Source organism: Coturnix japonica, chromosome 1 (assembly GCF_001577835.2).
Source record: "Coturnix japonica isolate 7356 chromosome 1, Coturnix japonica 2.1, whole genome shotgun sequence".
Classification (NCBI taxonomy): Eukaryota; Metazoa; Chordata; class Aves; order Galliformes; family Phasianidae; genus Coturnix; species Coturnix japonica.
In genome coordinates this window covers 58,693,605-58,713,569 of record NC_029516.1, presented here as the reverse complement: position 1 = coordinate 58,713,569, position 19,965 = coordinate 58,693,605, and the positions used below count along the sequence as shown (strand labels likewise).

General features: G+C 35.6%; 1 protein-coding gene across 6 annotated transcripts in view; it reads right to left on the bottom strand.

Annotated features, from left to right (window-relative positions):
* PIK3C2G (phosphatidylinositol-4-phosphate 3-kinase catalytic subunit type 2 gamma) overlaps positions 1-19,965 on the bottom strand; it is a 272,235-nt gene that overhangs the window by 109,207 nt on the left and 143,063 nt on the right. For all 6 annotated transcript variants that reach the window (XM_015867894.1, XM_015867905.2, XM_032445932.1 and 3 more), the window contains exons 15-18: positions 19,190-19,320; positions 13,023-13,211; positions 5,015-5,108; positions 3,734-3,828 (exon numbers count right to left, since the gene is read on the bottom strand). In XM_015867894.1, coding sequence (XP_015723380.1) covers positions 3,734-3,828; positions 5,015-5,108; positions 13,023-13,211; positions 19,190-19,320 — 509 coding nt within the window. The remainder of the gene's footprint in view (positions 1-3,733; positions 3,829-5,014; positions 5,109-13,022; positions 13,212-19,189; positions 19,321-19,965) is intronic.

The window sequence follows — 19,965 nt, the reverse complement described above, 5'->3', positions numbered from 1 at the left end:
CTGCAGGGAATGGGAAAATTCACTTCACCTTTCTCCTGTTCTACAAATTCATCTATGAAAAGACCAGAATCAGAGTAAATTTCTATAAGGTAGTTGAGAAGGGTAAATGTTCCCTGTGTCTCCTGTACATGAAGAACTTACCTTGCAGTAAAGCTAAAAAGGGATTTAAGTAGTACACAATCCTGTGCTAGCACTGTATGCATGGGTAATTTTTAGTCTCCTGGTGAAGGCATTCAAAATGACTACTGAGATACAGAAGGCCTAAATTTCTGAAAAAGCTAGAGAGTAGAAAATTAGAAAAGTCATGCACGATAAAAAAAAAAAAAAAGGTGAAAGATCAAATTACCTACTTTGCTCTAAATATCAGAATTAATGGGACAAATTCACAGCTGGTACAAGCAATAAAAGATTTGGTTTCACCAAAGCTTTCCTGATTTACAACAGATGAAGATGTGTCCCAGGAATCTTGAAGATTCAGTTCACCTTTGCCAATCACTGTCCTATTTTTTTTTTAATATTTTTTTTATTTTTTAATATTTTAAATAAAATCTTTAGACAAACTTATCACTGCTTGATGGCAAGGGCTTTAACCATTTACTGTTCAACATCAATATTAAAAAGTTAATGAGCTGGTACAACATTAAGGGCAGCAGCTTATTGCTGGTGTGCAGAGAAATTGAGACAGTTATAAATAAATGAGCTACTATTAAAATGATGTTTGTCATTTGAGTGAGTTAGCATTGACAGTCACCACCAGTCCTAGTAACTAGTGTCTGAATTTACAATACTGTTGCAAAACATGGAAGTTTAACTCAGCTGATGTTTCCTTTGTGGTTATGAAAATGTATCACTAGTTTACTGAATTATATTAGAGTCTTCTGTTCCAAGTTCTATGTTGGGTAGATATATGGTGCATATATTGATTTTGTTTTTTCATAGTGGAATGCTAATGTCATTTATTACAATTAAAAATTGGCATAATATCATTTCTAATGTTTGGTTTTACCAATTCTTGCTTCTAAGACTGGGTTTGGTTGCCAGTCTTGATATGAAACAGGATTAAATGCTTCAAAGAATAAAATGCCATTTAACTGCATTTCTTAGAAGAAGTTTGGGAGCGTGCATGCACACGTATGTTGCTCATAATATTCACTTATTGAGCTTTTTTTAAAAATGCCTTCAGAGATACCTAGACAAAACTCTGTTTTCCATTGATTTCATAAAGACAAATCCAGTTTGCAGAGTAAATGAAAGCCTTTATTAGTATAAACTTTCTAAATAGAATTTATTACTTGGGAAACTGGATTAAAAAATTCTGGAACAGAAATATTAATAATCACATAAATTTAAATGCTCGGTGGAAAACAGCTTACTTCTGGAGAACACCGTGGAGAAGAGTAGACAAAGAAGTGTAGAACACTAGAGACAAAATTTTATAACTGTGTGCTTTATCTGAGCTCTTTAATTCATATTGGGAAATGCTTGAACAAAAAAACTAAATAAAAGAGGTATGACAGATTCTTCCACTAAATGGGACTACTGGATATTTTCATGATCACTTTGTGCAGCTAAGCTTATATATTAAAACTCAAGTCCAGTCAGACTTTTTAAAAATTATCAGTTTTTGAGAGTAGCCAAACAAGCAGACATGCCTTGAGAAGACATTTCTCCTGAAACTACTGAATGCTCTGTGTATTGTGGTTGCACATAGTTATACTACGATACTTTCAAGAATGGCTACTTTAGAGGTGGCCGCTGCTATTTCTGTATTATTGCATTTTCTCATGTTGCACCACTCGACCAGACCTTCCCATATTCTTAGAAAAGGGCATTAAGATTATTTGTTCTCAAAAACGCGTAATCTATTGATATGTATGTATTGATTTCTTCTTCCAGAAACACAGATACTACATGGGAAAACACAACATGTGACAGGGGTCCTGCAGATTCCTGTCCAGGCACGAGGTGTAGGGACTTGTTAGTAAAAAAACCCTGTCCTTATTTTAAATACGTGAATGAATGAATGAATTCATCAAATTTCTGCTAGGAATGTCTGCCAGATAAGGTACTGAAAATTCAGAAAATACAAAAAAATATTTTAAAATATTTATATATATTTATGTACGCGTTATATTTATATGTGCGTGTATATATACTTATAAATGTGTATTTATATTTACATATCTATGCACAGGAACATATACCGATTTTAACATTTAATCAAAGCTGCCCCTCTAGGAAACTACTGTTCACTTTTCAGGTAAAATATACTTCCTTTACACTTGTTTATTTAGGAATAAATAGCAATTTACTATTTATAGAATTTGGAAATATTATTAAGAGCAGTATCCACAGCATACTCCAGAAAGACATTTAGTAAATTAGTAGTTTCCATCTGCAACCAAGGTATAGGATGATAATAAAAATATTTAATAGACATACAGTAGCTGATGATATCTCTACTTCCTAATGCACTCAGGGATAAAAAGTGCTTGTAAAATAACCCAAGGTTGGATGACATCAACACATGTGCTACCAGCTGAAAGGCAGAGAATACAGTGAACATTCAGAAATATTCTACTAGTTATAAGTATGTTCAGTAATGTTATATATTAAGGCTGTGGGGTGACCTCATTGTAGCCTTCCAATACCTAAAAGGAGCCTATAAACATGAGGGGAGCCAACTCTTTGAAAGGGCAGATAATAGCAAGACTAGGGGAAATGGTTTGAAGTTGCAGGGGTGAAGATTTAAGTTGGATATTGGGGAAGTTCTTCACCAAGAGAGTGGTAAAGTGCTGGAACAGGCTGCCCAGAGAGGCTGTGGATGCCCCATCCCTGGAAAGTGTTCAAGGCTGGGTTTGATGGGGCCATGGGCAGTCTGGTCTAACATCAGATATGGAGGCTGGTGGTCATGCCTGCAGCAAGCTGACCTTGAGGTCCAACCCAAGCCATTCTATGATTCTATGATTCTGTGATTAAGACAAATATAAAATAATTCCTTTACCGCATTAAATTACATGGTGCCAGATAAGGATATCTATTGATCAAAATACAATTTCTGCTATGTACTTCTCAAGGCTATTTCATCAGAAAAATCAATTAAAAGAATTAAGGAAAAAAAGAAAAGGGGAGGACCTACACAGGTCTACATTGCAAAGTAGACTGTGTGCCTCCGGTGGCGCAGTGGTTAAGGACGCCACTTTGCAACACTGGAGGCCCTGGGTTCAAATCCCCCCTGTGGTGCAAGTGGTAGAAGTGCCGCTCTGCTACACAGAGGCTCGAATCCCGGGGGGTTGGACTCGATGATCTCTAAGGTCCCTTCCAACTCGCATGAGACTGTGATACTGTGATACTATGAAAAGAGGTCAGAGAAATCTCAAAAACAGGCCCCTTTAGCAGTAATACAGTGCTGTGTGGATATCTTGCAAGTTTTGAATAAGACTACTTTTGGTTCAAACCAGATAAGTAAAAAATAAATAAATACAAATGGTACCTTAACTAAGAGAGCAGACCTTTAATTATTTTTCTAGGGACCGGATGAAGGCAGAGATAAGCAGGACTTTATACAGTTTACTCATATCCACTACTGAAAGGATAATAATGAGAGAGTGAAAAATACTTTTGTTTATTTTAAACAAACACAGAGTTTGACACTGATGAAGTTATGGATAATATTCACTGTAATGGAAAATGGATGTGTAAATAATTAAAAAAAAAAATAAAATTATCTTACCAATAAAGTTGATGCGCTACTTGGATGCTCTGAAGAGAGCGATTCAGCAGGAGTTTCACCAAAGGGCCTTCCAGACTCCACTCAAACTTGAGCACCTTAGCAGATAATAATAACAACCACCTGAATGTTGGTTTTGTAATCTTTTACTTACATAAAAAAAAAATTAATTGTGAAGGGGGTTGAATCTCCAGTGGTTAGTTTGCATGAAACAATCCAACTTACAGAGAATGACCCAGAAATGAAACTAGCAAAGAAACTTCAGGATACAAGTATATACTATCCCCTGCAAGACCAGAGGATATCATCTGGATTTCGGACACATATGCAAATATACAGCCTTTGCTATATTTAAATTTTTACCATTCTCATTTGGAAAATAAATTCTATCAAAAAATTTATTTGTGAAACAGGAACTATGAAAGGTGAAATCTACCATAAGCATTCAACTGTGCTTAGTGTTGTAAAGGTGTGATGGTTCCACTTCTTCACAGTAAAGGACTATGTATACATGTGCATTCATGTGTACTTATGCATCTATATACATATACACATATGTGCATGGATATGTGTGCATATACATACAAACATATTTCTAAAAGAAACAACAAAACCAATCACTCAAATAAATCTCTGAGGAACTCTGAAATGAAGAACTGAAATGAAGAAATCCATGTGGTTGGAGTTACAAAGTAAATGGATAAGGTTTTCAAATTGGCTAGCTCCTCCTTAACTGCACAGCAGGACTCATTCAACCAAAAAATAATTATTTTGCAAGCAATGGGCCCATAACACATAATACATTAATTTCCAGTGAAAAGGAGTGTACATCTGTGAAGGAACTAGTCTAAAATCAACTTGCTGTAGTTACCGTGTGCTGACAATGATTTTCGCCATGTATGTGACATTAAAAAAATGCGATTCATTGCAGAGAAACTACTTTTTGATCACAGCATAGTCCAGACCCTGGCCTAGCAGTCATAGCAGCATTTGTCTTGTGTGGGTGCTTTTTCTTCTTGTTCCTTTTTTTTTTTTTTTCCCCCCCTTCCTGTAGAAAGGTCACTTTGTGGTACATGGAAAAGATCAATGACATTACCAAAACAATTGCATTCTCTCTAGTGAGAAAGTCTGTACATCTGTCCTGTTAATTCAATCATTTCATCTGCTGATCAGTCTTTCTTACTTCTTGTTCTTATAATGTATCAAACTGAAAAAAACCAAAATTGTTTAATGAACATATTGATCTGGACAGAAGACATAGTTGGCTAAAAATTTCTTTCTTACCTGAACCAGCTGTGGGAGGTATTCTAACAATTCATCATTTGACAGATTTTCTATTTGCTGCACTGCTGTTCTGCGAATATCTTTATCTGGAAAACTAAAGCAAAACAAATAGATATTAATAAGAGGTACCAAGACACTGTTTATGCACTGCAACTCTCTTGAGCTCTCACTGATGCAAAATGCTAGAAAAACAGGTTTTCTCTCCAAATGGAATAGGAAAAATCAATTACTGTAGCAAGAGTAAAAAAATAGGTAGCAGATAGCTTAATTGGACTGACTGTTATAGTGCCATGCAAGAAAATCATAAATCCAGCACCATAGAACACTGATCTTCAAATGCCTTTTTTAATTTGAATTATCAAGTGTTATAATTTCCTTTATATTTATTGAAATATGAAGGGAATTGTGGATCTTCCCTTGCTGTTCTTGGCTGTAATGTGAAATTTCTGTAAAATGGAAACAACAGTCACTTGAAAGCATTTGTTTTGAGTAACAGCATGAAAACTTCCATACAGTGAGGCTTCATTTTAGATAGATTGTTCCTCTGTCGGTGCTCCTGGTTCATAACATAACAAAATTTTAAATATTTTAAAACGGAAGTAATTTTGAAATGAATGCAGGTTTTCACTTTAGTTCTCCTGAAAGAAAATTCAGTGATAAATCAGAAGGTCTCCAAGTCTGTGAAAAATGCTTCGCTGATAGGAAAATGCTCTAACAGTGCTCATCATAAGCCATATCCTCAACAAATCCTGGCAGGAAATGTTCAATGAGTATTTAAAATAAGCTGCCTTCTCTAAAACAATCTAGTTGAAATCAGTATGATTTTGTCCTAATACAGATTTTGTGATGAAACTTAACTGTAAATGATAAAAGAAGAAAAGATGCTGTGGCAGCGATGATAATAACAGGGAAGGGAGGACAGATAATATAGCTGCTCAAATTATTATTGTTATTATTTTTCAAATAAAAAGAATGAAATTTTTATGTAATATTGACTGATCAAAACTGAGTTTTTCTCTCTTACAACAGAAAAAGACAACACAGTGTTTCTTTTAATATTTGAAAGCAGACATTTCAGAAAATTAAAAAAAAAAAAAAAGCAAAAGTAATTTCTGGGTTTTGATATTCTGCCCTTTTGATACTAGCAGAGAATTCCATGAACAAAGAAGTTGCCTAAGTTGCTTCACACTTAGGCATTCTGCCATGGTCCTGCTTTTTTGAGGAAAACAACAGATGTGTTCATCTGCATATCTGTTACCTGTCAACCTCCTTAACTATTTATCTGTACTTGAAATTTGTCCATTACAATCCCAAGAGTCTCTTCTGTCTTCTGAAGCAAACTGGGAATGCTCATACAAACCTTTCTATCGTCAGGACTGTAAGAGTGATCATCTCTGCCAAAAATGTCTTCAGATGCACCGCAGTCAATTAGGTACTTTTTAAAAGAGCTACTATGCTGCAGTTCTGTTCTCTAAGGACAAGCATCTGCCCCACAAGAAGCCGTGTATCCCTCCACTTCTGAACAAATACAGCCATGAGACTCTTTCATACACTGCAGTCCAGTGTCTCACTGATTTGTCAGTCCATACCATACATTAAACTGATGAATAAAGACCACAGATTATGTTGTCAATTTGCCCTGGAGGAATTCCTTTGAAATCAGAACTGTCATTTATGGCAGAAGGCATAAGGGGGCCATCAATACTGCTGTTTCATATGCTCAGCAGAGGAACAGACTGGTCTTCTCCCAGCTTTTTATCCAGCACATTTGTAAACTTCATGCACTAGAAAAATAAATCAGAAGTAAAACACAAGAGGTAGTGCCATATTTGCAGCACTGACTTGCTGACTGCTATCACAAGAAAAGAAATTGTAAGGGCAAGTGCTCTGAAGTATAATGGCCCTTGCAGCTCAAAAGTTGAGGTTCTAAATTTAATAAAACAAACTGAAGCAAAATAATAAACAGACATATGTATGCTTTGATCATCAAATTAACTACATTTCATCCAATGAAATTGGACATTTAGAGAACAAATGGCTAAGAGTAAGACCTTCTTGAGATGCCTGGCTTTTGTGCTGCTACCACCTGTAACACTTTCAAACCCTCTGTTAACAATGTGGCTCAGTTCAGACTTTAATATTATATTTTTCTATTATGGTTCATATTTGATGATGTTTATAGTACAGTTAATAAATACTTGCATGATGCTGGGAGGACCTTGATGGGGACAGACAGAATACTTTATAAATAAGTTATCATGCTTGTCCCAAATTAGCTTACTATTTATTTATTAGGAACATGAAGTTGTTACTTTAATATTCATATGGCTATTTAGAACAAAACATACTTTAAGTAGGATCACATATTAAAAATATAATTCCTTCCATATCATCCTATTATTTAATTTTGCAGCTGCTCCAAAAGCTTGTGTGCCAAGCATGTGCTGAAAATATGGAAATTAGACAATGTATTTCTATTCTCTAATCCAGCAGGTTCCTGTACATTGAAATATATATGAGATGAGATGACCGTATCGCAACAGACTCAGTATTACAACCTCTAGGGCTCCTAAGGAGCAAGAGCTGATCTCAACTGTGTATATCTTATCAGTTTTGGAAAGAATTTAAACCATTAGGTTCTTGACTTGTGACCTTCGACAACTGTTTGTGAGAGCAGAGATTTGGGTACCCCTCTCCCTGGCTATTTTAAGATTGCAGCTGAGAATTTAGCATGAAAAAAATCACAAATTAAAATAAAACACTTAAAAATGTTTGATTTTTATCATTGCATAGATTATAAATGCGATTCAAACTGGCCACTTTCATTCAGGTTTCCAATTCCTTTTAGCTGTGGTCTTCCCTTCCTTTCACTTCTATTTCTTCTATTTTTCCCCTCTCAACAAACAAGCTATTGGTCAATAAATAATTAAGTGGATAGAACTACTGTGATCCTCATTCTTTTGCCTGAATTGCAACACACTGTACCTTTCTTCTTTCGAATAATTATATGTTTGTCATCCATTCAGGTAACGGATATTCCACAACTAGGACTGGGACTTGTAAGTTTGTCCCACATTTATATTTCTCAAGGACACTACTGAAGAAAAAAACAATATGTAAAGAATAGTTGTGAGGTCTAGTCCACAACAGTTCACATTATGAGGGATTTCGAATTCCCCCCTTCACGGTTTGTCTTGCAACCTCGATACTCCTTAAGTTATTAAACTGATTTCCTTTGATATATAACCTCAACTAACATTTTGCTGTTTTGTTCTTTTGTCTCTGCATGATTGCTAATGATTGACAGCCATCCATTTTCTAACTTCTGTCTGAGCAGTTTAATTTTTCAGGTCTCCCATGAGATTTTATGACAGTTTCTGAAAAAGCTGAATATTGAGCTGGATGAGCACAGACTACAATTTGCTTTAGAAATAAGAGCAACATCCAGTCTTTGATTATTTTCATACAGATAGCCAGTAGGGAGCATCTTGTCTATCTGTACCTTTCAGCTAAATCAGATTCAAAAAGAAAACTAACTGATGCCGAGGTATCCTGTGGATTTGTGATATTCTCTTGAGATTTTGACATCTGCCAGTGGTGACTTGATTGTAAATGAGAAATATATGTGCATTTCATTTTTATTTTTTTTTATTGCAATGTCTCAAATAGCCCCATGCTCAAAGATATTTGTCAGATAAATTGAACTGTGCATTTTACTGCATTTTCTAGCATTTGAGGACTTCTGTAAAGAATGAAATGGCCTTTCAAGATCCATCTTTTAAATTAGAGGTTTGTAATACACCACAAAATTCTGCAGCTCTAGAACATATATAAAACAAAGTATAAAATTAATTAAGGATTGTTGTTTTCTTCTAACTTTATTTCTTTGCATAAACCCGTGGTTACCGTACACATTGATTTACAGTTAGGACCCTTTTAACCAAATAAGTTGCAGACAGGCCAGATATAGCTGCGTCTGTTTGATAACTACTGAATATTCAGTTATAGACTTGCAGGGTTCTAATTCTACTATTATTAAAATAATGGCAATCTGATTCAATGCTTCTAAAATCAATTTGGCTTTCAAAGGTTTATGAACAAAGTCTGGTTTCAAGCTATCTCATTTTATTATGATTACTGTTTAGAAAGTGAGTTTCACATATATTGGTATAGCTGTGTAGAAGTTTTGCTAAACAATATGAAAATCAACAGTAATGCTTTGAGAGTCAAAGGCTGAGGGATACTATAACCATGAGCATATTATCTCTGTCCAGGGACGAGTAGGAAAGAGCCTAATTTCTCCTATTTGGGTTAATGAATTCATGTTGGCTTTCATTTTAGATAATTTGAAATCAAAATAACCTGACAAACATTTGCAAGTATGATTCCTCTATCCACACAGAGAACATTGGCATGCTAGCAATACACCATATGAGGTAGCACTTTTAACACTGTCTTTGGTGTCTCTCAGTCATGAAGAAAATTCGTTGAATAAACAAGTATTCTGGTGTCATTTTACGGCTAGTCTGCCATGAAAAGAATATACTGTCAGAGAAAGCTCTAATTTCACTAAAATTTGGCTTTTTTGCCAAGCTCAATAGGTGAAGTCAAAAGTAGAACTCAAAAGGCACCAATAAGCAATGGTGGGAGGAACTATCCTTTGCCTTAGGAAAAAGAAATATACATTTTTTAGGCAATCCCTTCAATCTCCCATCCCTGAAATTAGAAGTAAAATTAGAAGTGTAAAATCCTATTTTTCATGTTTCCTTGCCAGCCTTCTCATCTCATCCCATATTTACTGATTAAAAAAACAGTCTTTTTTGTTGTTGTTTTTTTTTTTTGTTCTGTTTGTTGTTGTTTTTTAAGTGTTGGCTCTGGGGCTTTAAGAATCAACACACTGCTCCAAGTACTGGATTCAAGACTGCTGCTGAATATATCTGTGAAATGTACCATGATTGAGTTTTCAATTTATGAATGTTCCTCCTTTCCACAGAATAAATGACTATGGTATCATTTGTCTGCCCTCATATGTGCCTGAAAAGCTGAACAGCAAAAGCAGAAGGAGAGACGTGCCTAACGAACAAGAAACATCTATTAAACTGTACATTTAACTGTACATTGTGTACACTGTGGACAATTTAAAAGTTTCAGAAAGTTGCAAAGAGAGTTCTAACTCAGATGCAGGATAACAGGGCTTAATTTGATGGGTCATGATAACTTTCCCTAAGCACACCAATGCTGCATTGTAACTCACACAATGAGTTTGCACCTCCAATGATCTGATTTTTTTAACCTTGCAAATGTGAGCTTGAGCTAAATCACTGGGACAGATGCTTCTTCTCTGCTGTGAGAAAAATGGTAAACTAGGGTCCCCAGCCTAACACTTGCAAAAGTGATTAGTGATTTTGAGTACATTTCCTACATCATGTAAAGAGGTAGCATATTCTTGCGGAAATTCAGCTTTTCTGTTGGATACCACAAAGTGAAGTTCCTGAAAATGAAGCAACGTTCTGAGTGATTGGAACATTTTGTTCTTTTATGGTGCTCCTTACAATATGGTGTAATTGGTATGTGTCAATACAGAGCTCAAGTATGGATCTCCTTGCTACAGGATGTCGTTTAAGTTCAGTTGTAAACAATAAATTCATTTTTATTAAAAAAAAAATAGAAGAAAAATTTAAGAGCTATTTTAAATCTAAAAACCTCTCTGAATTGTAGTTTACTGGGAGTCAGGAAAGTAAGGCAAAATCATTATGATTGGCCTATTTCTGTTGCCTTCCCTAGACATCTGCTGTTGGACAGGATGCACTAGACTGACATTTGTTCTGATTTGGTGCAGCTGCTCCTTCACTCTTGCATTATGTTAACAAAACATATGCCCAATTTATTTTACTTACCTAGGATAAGATAGGGATGGTAACACAAGTCCTTAAAATAGGCATGAATCTATAAAGAGTATTTCTTTTATATTCCGCTCATGTTTTATACAAACATGGACCTTTCAGCTGTGTCTCAGTAATCACAAGAAATCAGAGAGCTGTTTTGTTGATGATAGAAGTCAGGCAGCGAGTTGATGAATTGTCAGAGCCAAGCATAATACAGGATAGAGATGAATGAACCTTCAAAAACAGCTCAGTTATGGAGCCTACAATCCAAAGTCAGTGAAGGTAATTGTGAAGGGAAGTTGGATTGTACCCAATGCTATTTTACTTTTCAATATGACTGAAATCTGAGGAAAAGATAACAAAGAGAAGAAACCTCATAAAACATTTTTTTTTTTTCCCACACAGAAAGTACTTCACTCCTTCAACCCACTCTCTCAATCTGCATTTACACATCTCTCAGCAGTTAAATCATGAGACCTAGACATCTTTGAAATTAGAAATCTTAAACGAAATGTAATCCCCCTTTTTCAGAATGTTAACTTCCCACTTGTTCATGTGTCTGTAAAATACTGGAACATGTGGAGAACAAAATTTTTTAAAAAGATTTGTACTATGATCCAGAATTCCTTTTCATAGTAAAGCAAAATATATTGATGTTGTCTTTGTTGAGAAAGAAGCTGCAGAGACAAACCAACTAAAGTCTTAATAAATAGCCCTTGATCTTTGGCATCACTGGAGATACCAGCCACATACAACAGTGGCACTGGGAGAGACAAAGGGGTGACATCTTGTTTTTCCATGCCAGCAATGTCTGCAAGAATAAACAGCCTGTACAATGCATTCACTTCACACTGAGGAGCTTTGATAGACTAAGATATATCAAATACCCTGTGAAGCACCTGACAAGGGCTAATATTCTGCACCACACACTGATGCAGGGTTGCACCTTCAAAGAACAGTCAAGATCCATGTTTGAGGAAATGTCACTCATACACGAAATCAAAATTTGACAATCGGTCTGTTCTGAAATTGCTCTGACAAACCAGCTCAAACTCTCTTTTTACTCCAAGGTACAGAAGAAAACACGTTGCCTGTATGCTCCTTTCTACGAGTCCTTCATACACTCTAATCATTTATGCCAAATGAAATGCCAATAATATACTCCATGTTTCAGAGTACTTGCTTCCATCACTCCTACTAAACATAAGAAAGACATATATGCAAAAATGTGAAACTCCTAATGCTTCAGATATAAACCAGACACAGGTATTCTTAGGAAATTGCTTTATATTTTAAAGCAACTATTGTTGAATAATATGGAGCTGAATAAATATAGTTCTTTCTCTTTGAGTAAAGCTTTAGGTCAAGTATTTTGTTTCTAAATGTCATGTGTAAAATATGCAACTGATATTACAAAGCAGATGCAGCTCATGCTTATCCAGACAAGTACTTGGTAGACCAGATTTGCTCAGTTATTTCATCCACAAGGTTAAATCTTTCATGGGTAGAATGTCTAGCAGAAAACACCTACTGAGGTTTTAGAGGAAACATAACTGCTGAGCCAGATTCTGTCCCCTGACACCAGCTATAGGTTAGACTATCTCAAACATTCCTGAAAATCATCTCCCAGCATAGGAAGTCAGGGTGGGACATAAGGAATCACACAGAAGTTGTTCTAATTTTAGGGAGCTGTCGTAAAAATTCTACTTTGCAAAGGTGGGCAACAGTTAAGTCTGCACTCATTATTGGTATCTAGGAGCATAGTTCAGTCTTCCTTATCTCCCCCTACTCAGTTAATGTCTGCACAGTAGTTTGAACTCTATGCAAGTGCTATGTATTTGACTGATCACCTGTTATAAGAAACTGACTGAATCTCCTACACAGAATGAAATACTCTTCTCATTATTCTGAAAAACAAGGATACCTTCTCAACCAAGAACATAGGGCTGGTGTACTCAACTTAGGGATGTCATAGGAGTTGCAGTACAACTCTACTTTGACAGAAGGACAGAACCAAAATCAACCAGTTAAATTTGTTGAATAAGTGAAGCACTGATTAATCAGCAGCACATAATGATCATTTAGCTTCTTGTTAATTTCCTACTTAGCTAATTTTCCCTTACCTGAAAGTTAGAAGTCCAAGTGCTTCCACAGGGTTAGAAAATCTCCATTTTCTCATGACGGAATACATTTCTGACATAGTTGTTCGATCCCAGCTGGGTGCACTGCCCAGTACCAGAGGAAGGGAGCAATTTTGATTATTGCAGTAGTAACGATAAAACCATAAGATTCTTTTCTGTTGCTCCGAGAGTCTGGAAAAGAAGATTAGAATTTCAGTTTGAAATCAAAACCACCTGAAGCTTTGTGTAGCAGCAAACTTTATTGTAGTGAGGGGCCAAGTCATACAGTACACTCCTTTTCGGCTATGTATGTATTTTCCTTGGGGTAGGACATCATTTTCTGCAGACCAGCTTTCATAAGAAAAGTGATACTTATACTCTGGATCTGTCAGCCTTGGGTCATATAAAATTGAAGTGTCAAAAGACGCACATATGTGGTTATTTCACTTCCCAAGCACTCACATTTTTCTTCCCCACTGTTGTTGGTGTTTGTTTTTTTGATTTCACCAAGATTTGACAGAGACAAAGAAGGTTCAGTTTTCACTGGGTAATTTATTGTTACTTCCATCTGCTAAGGATCATCTAATTTCTGTAAAAACCAGACATACAACACTACTAGCCATAGTTTTTATTCACGTCCTTGCTATGACTAATACAGGTGTATTTATTTCTAGCATATTTGCATTAAAATTGGGGTTTACGTTAATCCATGAACAGGAACATGAGCATATGTGCTCATACAGTGTCATGGCATTTGCCTCAGCTTACAAAGGGGAAAAAAAGCTCCCATCAACCTTCGTCTGTTTCTAAGACCTGTTTGCAAGCATGCTGTGAAAAAAAAAAAGACACAATACTGAATTCCTCATAGAGATATTAGGTGGCTGAAGAACATATTGATAAAATAGTAGGAAATCACACAATATTTCACCACTGTAACTGCCTCAAAATAATTTTTTTTAAAATTATATTTCTAATTTATTAACAATTCAGGTGTTTTTGTCTCATCTATATTAAAATCCTAGCATTTGGTTATCATTAGAAAACAGAAGAAGAAATCACCTATGAGAGACAAGCTCAAACTCCATCATTTGACATTAAAGCTTTGAGACTGCAAAGTGATCTCCAGTTGACACATGTCATTACTGAAGCCAAGATGAACACTGGATATCTTGGTCATCGCAGCTGAACATACAACTGATCCATTTACTTAGTAAGATAATTTAATTGTGACTTAAAAATCATCTAGATATTTCAGAGCAAGGTGAAAGAAACATTGTAGAAGGCAGTCAGTAAATAGCTTATTTCCAGTCAAATATTCCATTATCTGGATGCATGAGCTGGGCTTAAAATCCAGCATCTTTGAATAGAATATCCCAGATTGGAAGGGAACCATCTTCCTTCTACTTACAACGATCTGGAGCATTCTTAGTCAAAATAAGGAACTTAGCCCCTCCCAAATTCTCAATATTGCTACAGTTGATGTCACTCAACATCTAGAAGAGAAGTTCATTGCTGTAGTCATTTTTTGTTTGTTTTAATGTCACAAGAATGTTTATTCCTTTCCTTTAAGAGAATAAGCTCACAAATGTATGCAGAAGAAAAATCTACCCATGATCCAAACTCTGTCATGACTTTTAGTAATCATTTCAAGAAAAATATTTTAGCAGTCATCTTAAGAGACTGCATCAGAATTCACAGCATGCCTATTTTTACAACACATGGTTGTTTCTCTCAGTAAAGGAGAAGTCACATAGAAAAAGAGATAAAAGTAGGTCTAACACTTTATTTCCATCTTGTTTTCTTTTGCGTTCAGATGGCATTTTGCAGGACAGTTCAGCTGAAGCTCCCCTTTTATATCCCTTTTATATGTCAACTTTAAGCAGAGATCGAAGCTTTCAAACAGCACGATCCAAAACACATGTTTTGTCATTCAAAATAAAGCAGCTAAAGCCTCCACTGAACTTACAAAATGCATCAAGTTTTCTAAATAACAGATTTCACACTTTGCTGTAGAGACATTTACGTTTTTTCTTTTCATTTTTCTGTAAGAAAACTAGACCAACATGTTTTAAAGATTCAGAATGAAATTAAAGGCTGGATTGGACTTCCGTTTGGTAGTAATTTGCTTTTTTTGGAGGGAATTATTACTTTTATTCCTTGGTTGTAACAAAAGTTTGCATACACATACAATAGAACATACGAAATATGTGGTAAGAGTATTTTTCATAAGTTTATCATCTGAAGATTGCTATGCTAATAAGGCTTTTTCTTTTACTTGGGAGTGATATGATCCTAATAAACTCTATGTATTGATAAAAATGCAGTTCTTTAAGTAATTGTGTCTAAGTTTCCCACCCTATATGAGATATATAAAAATATATAGCCTTCTAGCCTTCTCAAAACAAAGGAAAATACAGGAGAAAGAAAATCTTATTTAAAACCTGAATAATTCATTAGTTTTCCTTTTGATAATTTCCCCCAGTATCTTTCACTAGATGATGGAAATTGTTTCAGTGGAAACTGGTCTTAATTATCATTTACTGTTGTGGGAAAATGGTAAAAATGAGCTTCTGGGTATTTTTCATTTTTTATTTTTATTTATTTATTTATTTATTTATTTATTTATTTTTATTGTTCATGTTCAGCCCTAGGACAAAACAAGACAAAATAGCAAAACAGACAAACAAAAAAAAGAGTCAGGAAAGCAAAGAAAATTGAGATTGCAAACTTTCCTCCCCTGGCTCTGATTCTCACTTGCAGGTTGCTCTCCTATGTACAAATTAGCAAAATCTGCCCAGAGACATTGTGGAATCTCCTTCTCTGGAGATATTCAAGACCCATCTGAGCACCTACCAGAGTAAGGTACCTGTAGGGAACCTGCTTTAGCAGGGGGTTGGACTCAATGGTCCCTAAAGGTCTCTTCCAGCCTCCCTCTACAGTTCTGTGATTTCATGAAATGTGCAGATCAGTGCCCTTTTTTAATCATGTTCTGCTATCAACCAGGCTCTAAAAAGTTTTTCTAACTACAATTCACAGCAAAGGCAGTCTACTGATGACTAGTAGGCAAACTATATTCTTAGTCATTAAGTGACAAAAAAGGAAAAATGGAAGTGAAAGCAGCAAGAAAATATAGAAAGAAATTACAAATGAAGGAAAGAAAGATGGCAAAAATGACTGTTATCTTCCTGGCTTCAAATCAGTCTCTGATCCTTTCACTGGGAGCCACTGTGGGCAAGCAGGCTATACCACGTTCAAAAAGAAGCCATTATCTCAGATGGTTATGGGGTTTTGTGTTTCAAGCACAATAATCCTAAAAGGCAACAAAGGCTCACATCTCAACTGCCCTCATAAGTCAGTCAAAGCATCTGGCATCGACTAATTAACTCACTTAGTTTTCCCTCTCTCATCTGGTTTCATGATGACAGCAAAGATCACAAAGTACCAAATTATGCAGGCTTGTGGGAAGTACAAGTGCCATATGCTAAAGTTCACTTTTTTCAGCCCCACTGATCTTCTCCAGTGACCCATCACTAATCAACATCCATGAGATGCTGGCAACAGGGACCACTGATCTCAGACAACTTCCAGAGACAAGGGTCTGAGAGTCAGCTGCTGTGAAGACCATGTGTCTGGACCAGCTACTGTGGAGACCCATGTCTGCATAACATGAAAAGATCCAAATATCAATAACCACAGTATGGTTGTAAACTTGGGGGTTTGTGTGTCTGGGTGTCAGCAGCTGAGGAAAGGACAAAGATCTGGAGCCAGCCAGTCGATGAACTGAGCACAACTAATGGGGTAATTAATATTTTAATGCTATAGACTTAAACATATAGAGATATGAATATGGATATATTCCAATGGCAGAATTTGATCCTGATCAGGCAGAGGAGGAATAGAATCAGGATGTCCATGCTGCCTGTTTTTTTTGGGAGTGCTATGCGTTTCTATATGTGCTGGTAAGGCACTGCTTTCTGTCTGTGTTGATTTGTGTGGCTGGACATCCTCCCATAGTATGTGTGCCTGGCAGGAATATACACTACAAGTCTCTAACGGCTGAACATGGAAACACAAAACCACAGCCAGGCTGCATCCAAGACTGTACTAAATTTGACAGTCTATAATAACAACAGCCATGTAGTTGTCCAATTCTGGCCACTGTTTCTCCTTTTTCTCCCACAGGGTTTAGTACATTTTCTGTCCACTCACTTATCTGCTTTCAGAAGAATGACTAGAGGGATCCTGACAGCCTGAGGGTGGTTTCTTGTGTGTTCCATCTACAGATAACCTTTTATTTCAGAATCATTTCTGAAACTTGTAGGCCTGGAGCATCATCATACAGACATTTTGCCCCCAAAAGATTATGTAGATTTACCAACTTTTCTTGAACTATGAAAACAAGGAAGAAAGATAACTTGAGATTTCATGGCAACAGATAGTTTTACAAATTTTAATCAAACCCCATTGTTATCGAGGGAGGTAAAAATAATCCCTCTGATATTGGTACAACAAAAAAATGCCGTCTCCCTAATTTTTCATGGTCAGAAATTGCTCAATAAAGATGAACTTCCTCCATTAAAACCCCCAAATACGCAACCCTTCAACTAGACAATTTATTTGGTAGACAATTTTGTTCATGATATGGGGTAAATGAAAACAATCTGTGAAAAAAGCAAGGACTATCATTCCTCTTCCTCCAAGACTGTTATTGAACTTATTGTAGCCTTAGCAGCAGATATTTGTACCACTGATTTGCAAACTTCCAAGATGGTAGAAGGATTTATATCTCCTGCAAGTACTACAACCTGTAATGAACTTCTTAAATAATTCAACGAGTAATAAAGTATACTGTATGTTACAGCATAATGTTCCATAAGAGCAACTCCTGGAAAGGAATGTGAGTGAAGAAAGCCACAAAGGGTAATGTAAATATGATAAAGCCAGAAAAAGAAGCCATTTCAGAATGACACTATTAGTTCTGTGAGTCATCATAAACGACCATGATCTCATTTGCTTCCTTTAAAATTTAAGACATGTCATCTCAGATAAGGTCATTGGCCTATTTCTCACCCAGTGTTTTGCTCCCAGCAGCAGCAACTAGAGATATAATTTATGCAGAGGATGCCAGCCTGGCCATTTGCAATGGTTTCCTCCCTTCATGCACCCACAGAATACAAAATTGTTGCATTAAGGATGTAATAGGCTCTATGTTAGCTTGGTCCTGTACAATAGCAATTTATGAACATGTTAGCCATGAATCTTTGGATAGCCTTTATGGATCTAATGGCATTGTCTACCTCCACAGTAGCAGAGATTCACCACTGCTTAAAGGAGTACTCTCTTCAATTTATTGATAGTTGATCTACTTCTGTCACTGAAAATTCCTCATTTGAATATTCTGTGATTGTATGGTTATTTAAAATAAAAGGAAGAAAGAAAAAAGAAATCAGAATGGAAAAGTTTTTTAAAAAATGTGTCATATCAGACTGAGAGGGAGGTTCTTTAGTTACTGTAAAACTAATGCATCTTTTGACATTTGATTCACATTTTTTAACTGTGATTGGCATAATAACTTTCTATAAGTATTTCTGCTCCTAATTTCACATGGATTATATATAAAATTATATAGTATACAAAGCTAATTTATTATATAATCTATATATATCTTGGCATATTACCTGATTATATACACTGTAATTTGTTTTTTCTTTATGTACCTTCTGTTTAATGCTGAACTTTGCATATTTCCTTCTTTGTTTAGAAAGAACTTTGTATGCATTTTAACGCTTACATGCTATTTAACTTTTATAGTGTAACATCAATAAAGGATGATTTTCATCAAATCTGAATGTCTGCTTAATAATACTGATGTAGACATATTGCATCACCTGAAGATCTTATCTTTGAATAAAAAAATTAATTTCTTCCCTCAGTGACTTGAAAAGTTGTAACAAGAGAAAGGTAAAAACAATAATTTTCTAAAATAAAAAACACACTACCATCTCCAGGAGCTTATTTAGGTTTTGCTGTGATCTATTCACACATTTGGAAATGTTCATAAATCAATCCTACTAGGCTCTTTCAGAGGAAAATTTTGTGTCTACAGTTTTGGATACAATTAATTGTGATCAATAGATATGAGTCAGCAGGACTAGTTAGGTACAACTTACAGCAAGAGAGAATGTGCCTGTGAAAGTCTTGCAATATGCTTCAGGCACTCTTCAGTTGGCTCTTCAAGATCATCTCTTCTCTCTTCAGGTTCAGGGTTAATGAACTTCAAATCAGTTTCAGGAAATTCAAACTTCATTAAAAAGAAAAAAAAAAAGCAAGAGAGAAGAAAAAATAAATCTGAACACTTATTAGTGATATGTATTCTGCTACAACAGTTAACAAATGTCATACTAGACTTGTACAGGAAGCGTACAAAATATGAGAGAGAAAAGAGGATGCTTTCTGCATGGAACGTATTACTTACGCTGGTGATAAACCTAGACCACAGAAATCAGTGGCATCTTGATCAGATGATGATGATGATGATCAGATGATCAGAAAAAATTCACCCACTCTATTTCACTGTGTCCAGAAGGCTGCAGTTGCTTTTCCTTCTTTCCTCTCTCTTGCTTTTTAATTAGATGGGTCTTAAATGAAGAGCTTTCCTAACCCTAGATTTATTTTTCCAAAAATATAGGGATAATTCTGTTGTGCACTTTGCCTGTGTAAGATACAAGAATCAGCTTCCTAATATCAGTTCTTGATGGTCAATTTCTTATACATTGTGAAACAGCTACTATTTTTTTTTATTCTTTGCACTTCAATGTGGACATCAGAAACTAAGGGGAATGCTTTTAAAATGCAGAGAAAGAAAACGTCCCACCAAAATTAAGAAGCTTGTGGTATTTGCTGATCTGAATACAGTCAGCTGAAAATTCAGGTAGCTCCTTAAAAT